This window comes from Talpa occidentalis, unplaced genomic scaffold (assembly GCF_014898055.3).
Source record: "Talpa occidentalis isolate TD23 unplaced genomic scaffold, MPIMG_talOcc4v2.1 talOcc4.6, whole genome shotgun sequence".
NCBI classification, from domain to species: Eukaryota; Metazoa; Chordata; class Mammalia; order Eulipotyphla; family Talpidae; genus Talpa; species Talpa occidentalis.
In genome coordinates, this window is record NW_023604972.1 from 94,516,227 (window position 1) to 94,525,099 (window position 8,873).

Sequence of the window (8,873 nt, forward strand, 5' to 3'; positions counted from 1 at the left end):
ATTCCTTGAACATGATCATCTGTAATCAGCTATTATGCTTTGGTTTAAAAAACAAACACTACTGAACAATTAAAACAATTACACAAAATAAAAATATACTTCATTAGACAAAAATTTCCCCATCATATTAAAATTATTCATATATATTTCTTAAAGATTTATTTTATTTATTTCTGCATGGAAGAACTGGGGTGTGTGGGGGGGGCGCATGTGTGTGAGAGGATTCTCCAGAGACAGAGTGGGGAGCAGAAAAGGCGGATTGACTGAAATACACAGCTGAGGGGAGCAGCGGGTGAGACAGGAGAGGTCTGCTGCACCATGTGGGTAGCTCCCTGGCCACTGGGGATAGAAATCGTGCTGCAGAGGCTGCAGATAGCTTTACAGCTCTGTGCTTAACCCCTTGTACCACCAGGGAGGCCCAAGTTCATTAAATTTTTAAGGAGGAATGAAATATTTAAATTCCATTTGATTAAAAGGAAAAAGTTCTCGTGCCTCCCTGATGGTGCAGGGATTAAAGTCTCAGCTCTATCAAGCTATCACTAGGCCACTGCAGGATCAGTTGGATCCCCAGGCAGGGAGCAACCCACATGGCACGGCAGACCTCTCTTGTCTCGCCTGCTGTTCCCCTCAGCAGTGTATTTCAGTGAAATACAGAAATACAGAACCACCAGTTCTGCTCCCCACTCTGTTTCTGGTGAACCCTCTTGCCCCCTGCACCTCTGGCCTGCACCCCAGTTTTTGTATGCATAGATAAATAAAAATAAATATATTTTTTAAAAGTTCTCTTCATATTTTCACCAAGCTGTGTTCAAACCATGAACATCAAAGAGAAAGGTAATATCAGATTTATGGGCAAAAACATCAGAAAACTGCAGGCACAAGAAGAAAATGGAGACTACATTTTTTTCAAGCAACCATGAAACATACATTAGATTAATAGAGAGTAGGCCAAAGAGAAATTATCCATTTCAAAAGGCAGAAATATTATGATTTCTGATTACAATACAGGGCAGCTAGAAGTTAATTACTAAATAAAAAAAATCACTCACTTTGGAGATTAAAAACTGTCTCAGATGTTTCTGTGAGTCAAAGGGGAAACAGCAATCAAACTTGGACCATGAGGTGACATTAAATAGCTGGCCTGGTGGGATCATTGTGTGAATCAGAAAGGTGTTCCTCCTTCAAGTACACAAAAAGACCAAAGCTGCGGTGCCTGTGGGTAGGCCCTAGATGATGGCTCTGAGCCCAGCGGCCTGGAAAATGAGCATGAGGCTCAGGGAAATTAAAGCAAAACTGAGTTGGAAGCTGTGAAAGAAAAAAAAAAATTCTATAAAGGGAAAAAAAATAGAAAATGAGTTTTCCCTTAGGAGTGGAATCAACAAGGTAGTGAAGTATTTGCTAGCAAGATTTTAAAGATCAAGAAAAAAACTCACATATATTTTCTTTGATTTACCATAATACTGTCAATGTCCTGACCTCTAAGGACAAAAAAAAAAAAAGCACTGGTTTTAATAAATTCCAGCTACTTTTCTATAATCTAGTGTAGGATTTAGCAGTTTCGTATACTTTAAATTGTGCCAGTTTTAACAAATTATTTTGAAAAGTAATGATTAAAATTTTATATCACCTGCTGTAAATGATTCAGGAGCAAACTAAGCTTGTCTTAAAGGATGCATTAAAAATCAAGAAAAGGTTTTCCCTGGTGGCACAGTGGTTAAAGTCTCAGTGTTATCAAGCTATTGCCAGCCACTGTGACCTGAGTTGGATCCCTGGCCAGTGAGCTGACCCACATGGTGCAGCAGACCTCTCCTGTCTTGCCGGTTGCTCCCCTCAGAAGTGTATTTCAGTAAATTTACCTGTTCTACTCCCTACTCTGTCTCTGATGAGTCCTCTCACCATCCCCACCCTCCCGTACCTCTGGCCTACACCCCAGTTCTTCTATGCATAAATAAATAAAAAATAAACCTTTAAAAAATCAAGAAAAGCTCCAATTTGTGATTGTATTGTTAAGGGATTTTTTGGAGAATCTCTTTTTTACTGAAGTGGAATATTTTCAAATGGAATGATTGCGACATTTTTTTTTAATTTTTTTTATTTTTATATTCCCCATACAATTGCGACCCCCTTATTTTGACCCCAATCCCTCCCGCCCCGCCCCCCACCCCCCATAGAGTGTCTCTGGTTCGTAGTTGTTTGTTGATTTTGATTTTTACTTTCTTAGAGTTATTCTTTTTCGTGGTCCCTTATTTAAGTTTTCTAGATTCCTGCTATGAGTGAGACCATCCGGTATTTTTCTTTTTCTTTCTGGCTTATTTCGCTGAGCATGATCCCTTCCAGCACCATCCATGTTGCTGCAAATTGCATGTGTTTATCTTTTTTGAATGCTGAGTAATATTCCATGGTGTATATGCACCACATCTTCTTGATCCAGTCATCTATTTTTGGGCATTTGGGTTGTTTCCAAAGCTTAGCTATTGTAAACAGTGCTGCTGTAAACATAGGGGTGCAGGTGCTCTTTGGAATTGATGTTTCTGTGTCCTTTGGGTAAATACCTAGGAGTGGAATTGCTGGATCATATGGAAGCTCTATGTTTAGTAGGTCCAGAAATCTCCACACAGCTCTCCATAGTGGTTGGATCAGTTTGCACTCCCACCAACAGTGCAGGAGAGTTCCTTTTTCTCCACAACCTTGCCAACATTTGTTGTTGCTAGTTTTTTTAATATGTGCCATTCTCACTGGTGTAAGATGGTATCTCATGGTAGTTTTGATTTGCATTTCCCTGATGACAAGTGATGTTGAACATTTTTTCATATGCCTGTTGGCCATTTGCATTTCCTCTTCAGAGAAGTTTCTTTTTAGCTCTTCTGCCCATTTTTTGACTGGATTATTTTCTTTGTTTTTCCCTAACATAAAAAAAAGTGTAGCAATTTGGGGATTTATTTTACATGGGTAGTTTTCTTGTACAGCAGAGTCTCTCTGCTGTAAGCTAGGAAGCCTCCCCAGGAAAATGCCTGTCAGTCACACACTTAAGTTGGACTTGTGGGTGCTGGGAATGAGGTAGGAGGTAACTGATACAGCTAGAATAAAATGAACGAAAACCTAGAAAAGTCAGGGGAGGAAGGACTGTCATACAGATCTTTCTGGGATGAGGAGTAATTCAAAGCTGATTTTGATGCTTAAGTCACTGGGGAGGGAGGGGGTGTTTAAGAGACTTCTATTGTGACACAAAGGAAACAGAGACTGGGGATAGGTCACAGGTTGCAGTGACAGAATAAAGACCGTTGCTAGGGTCAGGGAATTAACACCAGAAGGCAGTTGGAGAGATGGAGACCTAGAGCCTCTTCCCCTTCCCCATTCTCCCTCCCCCTTCCAGGCTGACATGTCACCTTCCACCTAACATCATCTTCCATCTAAACAGCATCTTCCTGGTTTCAGATCACAACTCTGGCCTCTGATTTCTGCTTAGTTCCACATTCACTACCCATTTGCAAAGAAAACTATCACCTCCTCCTCCTCCTGGAATTGCTCAGGTTTTCTGCATTCTTCGTGCCCTGACCACCAGTCCTATTAACTCCGCTGAGATGGAGGCACCCACACTCTTCGAAGCTTTTAAGCGGACTCCTGAGCTCAGTCAAGAGTCTTTGGACCCCAGGATTATCATTGCGTTGTTTGGAATTGACTCACCTCCTTCTATCTCCCAGAGTTTTCTTCCTTCTCGAAAGAATAGTGGCCATCCAGCAATTGAAAAACAGACTACACAGAAGTTTAAAACTCTCTTAAAAGAAATTAAAGATGTTCTGAAAAGTATGGCATGCAGTGAAGAGAAGGACATAAACACAGAATGTTCTGAGGAAACCAATATTCCTGAGGATGTGTCAGTACTTAAAGAAAAAATCAGAGGACTTGACAAATTAAATAAAGTGTTATTGAAAAACCTACTTGGCGATGTAGACTCAGAGAAAGAACCAAACACAAAGAAACAGGAGATGATATTGAAAAACCAGATCTCCAAGGACTTAGTACAAGTTTTTGCAAGACATTTGGTTAATTGTTCGGAAGTAAAAAGAGTCCTTAATGAAACTCAACTAAATAAGGAAAAAGTCAAGTGCAGATTTCCATGTGTTCAAGAAGAAAATATCAAACTGAGATACAACATGGAGCAGTTACTACAGGAGGCAGATCACTGGAGTGTGCAACATACTGAGCTCAGTGAACTAATAAAATCCTATCAGAAATCTCAGAAAGACATCAGAGAGAAACTTAAAAAGAATGGCGTTCACCTCCAAACTCAACCAAATAGTGTGGCGTCATCTAAACAGGAACTGGAGGAACAAGTAAAGAAGCTGAAACATGACACATATTCATTGCACTTGATTGCAGCTATGCTGGAGAATGAATGCCAAATGTTAGAGCAAAGAGTAGAGATTTTCAAGAAACTTCATCAGAAAGAGGGAGATTTGCAAGAGAAGTTTAATCAGACAAACTCCGAACAGGGCAAGAAGGAACAGAAACTATTTGAAACAGAGAGGGAAGAAATGCATAAGCAGAAAATACAAGAAATGGAGGGTACATGTCACAAAAGAGACAAATTCTTTAGAAACCTAGACTCTTGTCGTATTAAGAAAGCTCGTAACAACCGGTTCAATAGTCGCATTGCAAGAAGAGCACTTTTGGGGAAAAAGAGGCCAATCACTAGCCTACGATAGAAAAATAACCAAAAGTAGAAGTAAAGGCAATTCCTCAAAAAGGTATAATACATTCAACCCCAATCATGATCATCAACCCTAGGATAAATCTCTGGGTTTCAACCAAGAAAATGCTATCGAACAAAAAGATTGACACATTATTCATTACCTCAGTAGTTACATAAGATTGGTCTCTAGTGACCATTAACGTCAACCTCTAGTTCATAACCTGTCACCTCTACATTTGTTTGTTTTATGCTGTTATTCGAGACTCTGATACTTAAACTTATAGTACAAAGTTACAAGTCATATTAAATAAAAATTAAAAACTAAAATGAACAAAGGCTGTTTTTTTTTTCTTTATTTAATCATTACCTGAGGTGGGGTTCTGGGGGAAAAGAATATAACACTTTCATTGTGAACCTTTAAAGGTCACTGTCTAAATGCCTGTTTTCTTTCTCGATTATTCATGTGTGGGAAGTGGTAGAATAAAAAATGAAGGTGGTAGACTACCCCTGAACAAACCGTTTTTCTCTTCCCATAAGTTTCCCCATCTCCTGACTCCACTTTTCCTGACCTTCCTCCCTTGTTCCTCAGTGGTGGGCATACTGAGCTTCAGAGGCTTTTGGGAAAGGACATGCTGCTTGCTTGGAATTGTTCTGTGCTGGAACAATTCCTCCCATTCCTCCAGATGGAAGGCAGTAGAGTTACCCTCAGTAAAAATAATATCATCTGTTAAGGGAGATGGACTTCTTTCTCTTTCCAGAAAAGATAGAGTAGATGCATTTCTCCCTACTCCTCCCATTAAGTGAGCTTAAAAACCCTGGGTATTATGTATTGAATAAACATTAGACTGAAAGAGAGGGCCTCCCTGGTGACTCAAGGAGTTAGGCATAGCACTGTGAAGCTATCCACAACCTCTGCACACAAGTTCCATCCCTAGCTGGCCAGGGAGCTACCCACATGGCACAGCAGACCTCTCCTATCTTACTTGCTGCTCCCCTTAGTGGTGTATTTCAGTCTGCCTGTTCTGTTCCCCACTCTGTGTCTGATGCACCCTCTCACGCCCCCACATCTGTGCCCTGTACCCCAGTTCTTGTATGCATAAATAAATAAATAACTGAAAGAGAGAGACCAGGGTCCCTGAAACTTAAGGAACAGCAAGGTGTTGAGTCCCTGGGTTTTCCTTCTGTCTATGTCCTAAACAGAGTGCTGGTGGAGTCCACGACCCAGAAATGCCAATGTGTTTAGACAAACAGCCTTCATAAAGTCTCACTTTTTTTTTTGACAAAGATGAGGAAAAGCAAGTCTGGCAATATAGAAAGTTTTTGACCAAAACGGCCGTACTTTAGCCAAACTGCATGCCCTGCCTCCATTTTTATCCCTAATCAACAAATACAAAGTGGAGAGAGCCTATATTTTCACCCTTGCCTGACTGGTAATGAGATGCTTCTCCCTATCTCTGCTGGAATGGTGCAAAAGAGGTGGGAGTGGGGGGTGAGGCAGGGGGTACCCTGAAGTTCAACCCCTGCCTGATGGTAACAAAATGATCCCCTCTGATCCTCTTCTTTCCCATTGGGATGGAATATCAGTGTGGGGCACTAGGGTAGCTGAGATTTACACCCTTCCCTACCGGCACAGTATTGTAAGAAACCTGCTAGAACAGAAGATTTAAATAAGATCTAATGTCTCCCAGCATACATAGAGAAATCACCCACCATACCAAGAACCAGGAAAATCTCAACTTGAATGAGAAAAAAAATTAGTAGATGCCATCAGTGGGATGATGACACAGATGTTGGAGTTATCTGACAGGAATTTAAAAGCAGTCATTATAAAAATGCTTCAGTGAATAATTACAAACACACTTGAAACAAACAATAAAATAGGAAGCCTCAACAAAGAAATAGAAGATTCAAAGAAAAAATGGAAATTATAGATATATTGAGAGGAATAAGTACAATAAATTCATTGGATGTGCTTAATAGTAGAATGTCGATGTTAGAGGAATGATTCCATGAACTTGAAGATGAGATAATAGAAATTACTCATTCTGGGCCTCCCTGGTGGCACAAGGGGTTGAGCACAGCACTGCGAAACTGGCCGCAGCCTCTGTGGCGCAATTTTGATCCCCGGCCAGGGGATCAAACCATTGACTCTCCCGCTGCTCCCCTCAGCAGTGTACTTCAGTCTATCTGCCTGTTCTGTTACCCGCTCTGTCTCTGGTGAATCCTCACACCTCTGGCCTGTACCTCAGATATTGTAATCATAAATAAATCCTCAAAAAAAACCCTCCCTTAATGGGCCTCCCCTGTGGCGCAGTGGTTGAGCGCTGGGTTGCGAGACTGCCCATAGACTCTGCAGCGCCAGTTCGATCCCCTGCCACTGGCAAGGGTCCCACAAAAATAAATAAATAAATAATAAAAAAATAACCTGTGAGATCGGTATCTCCATTAACAAAAAAAACTCCCTTAAAAAAAAAAAAAAAGAAATTACTCATTCTAAACAAGAGAGAAAATAGATGGAAAAAAGTCAAGAATCTGTGGGACAGTAGCAAAAGATTTGGCATTGGTGTAAAAAGGGATAGAATATGGGCTGAAAAAGTAATCAAAGATAAAAATCACTGAAAAACTCTGCGAGTTAGTGAAAAGCAAAACTTACAGATACAAGAAACCTAGTAAACTCCAAATAGTATAGACATAAAATTCAAGACACTCAATCATATTTCTGAAAGTTAGAGACACAGTAAAAATCTTGAAAGGACAGATTGATCCAAATGGCAGAAAATGTGTCATTTAGAAACCATGGAGACCAGAGGAAGTGAACATTTTTCTAGAATTGAAAGAAATATCAACCCAGAATTCTTGAACTAATGGAACATCTTTTAGGAATGAAGATGAAATTAAGCCAGTCTCAGATAGAGGAAAACAGAGAATTTACTATACTAGTTACATAACATTTTCTCACATTCAAGAAAATGAGTGACCCCTTTAGTCTCAGATTTTATACTATTATATTTCATGTAAGAATTTCACACAGGTGTTAAATGAATGACTGAAATAAAGAAACGACAACATCTCTGAGCCATCACTTCTTGTATTTTAGCTTGTTCTTTTGCATTACAAATTATAACAGTGTCATTTATCTGTCAAAGGTTTAGTGGCTAAATCCCCATTTGCTAAAATGTGCACTGAGGCATTCCTGGTATCACAACAAACTCACAAAAGAGCTGCTAGATTTTTATGTTTTGGAAATGTGTGACACCTTTTGCACACTGAACAAAATCAAGGTAATATCGACTTCAAATTAGATCAAATACAGCACCATACCCAGCAGTGAAATTTCCATTGATGAGAATGTAGTCACAAGATTACATCTACCTGAAAGTAATTGGGAAATGAAGTTTTTTGTTTTTGTTTTTTTGTTTTCTTTTGCTGGGAAACCACATAGAAGGAAGAATTAATTTTTGGGACACTGTAAAGTATAGAGAAAATATTTTTATATTTCTGCACAGTAAGGATTTTCAAGCATAGTTTATGGAAATAAGTTTCTAGACTAAAAACAAGCTCTAGAAGATAATTTATGACTCAAAAGATTTATCTAATTATGAGTAAAGTTATCTCCTGGAGAGATTTATTTACATTCAAGAAGAGTTAGAGAGAGAACCCAGGATCCTTTCCATCTTATCTTCCAGAAGCAGAGCGTTTCTCCTCCTACTATCTGCATGAGTACCTGAATTCATTTTCTCAGGATTTCCCACGTGCTTGCAGGCTGACATCTGATTCTTATTGTATCTCTCCAGGGGTAAGAACTGGAGCCAGGGGAACCAGCATGATTATTATTATGTAAGTAACTATAATCTTTCTCTGGTCCAAAGCCTCATTTATGCATTTAAAACAAATTAAAGATGGGGAAAAAAGGAACCAAAACATCAACAATATCACCACATGTTCTATAATGAACGAAGCATAGCACATACAAAATTTTCATATGTTGAAAGTACAGAAAATACAATACTCTAAAAGCAACATTGCTTTCTTCTGTTTGGAATACATATCACTTTATAAATAATCTAAGAGTCCAAACATTCCTATTACAGCCCTTAGTAGAAAAAAAGATCTCCAGTTAAACAGTACTTGTGTTACTGAAAGAATCACATTTCTTTGCATTTGTTTTTCCTTTGTAGGG

The 8,873-nt window shown here is 39.3% G+C and overlaps 1 protein-coding gene across 1 annotated transcript; it reads left to right on the top strand.

The window, feature by feature from the left end:
• The first annotated feature begins 3,285 nt into the window (after positions 1-3,285).
• SPZ1 (spermatogenic leucine zipper 1) lies at positions 3,286-5,017 on the top strand. Its single transcript, XM_037529855.2, has one exon. It carries the CDS (start codon positions 3,582-3,584, stop codon positions 4,704-4,706), a length of 1,125 nt encoding a protein of 374 aa, XP_037385752.1. The 5' UTR covers positions 3,286-3,581; the 3' UTR covers positions 4,707-5,017.
• Positions 5,018-8,873: the final 3,856 nt, after the last annotated feature.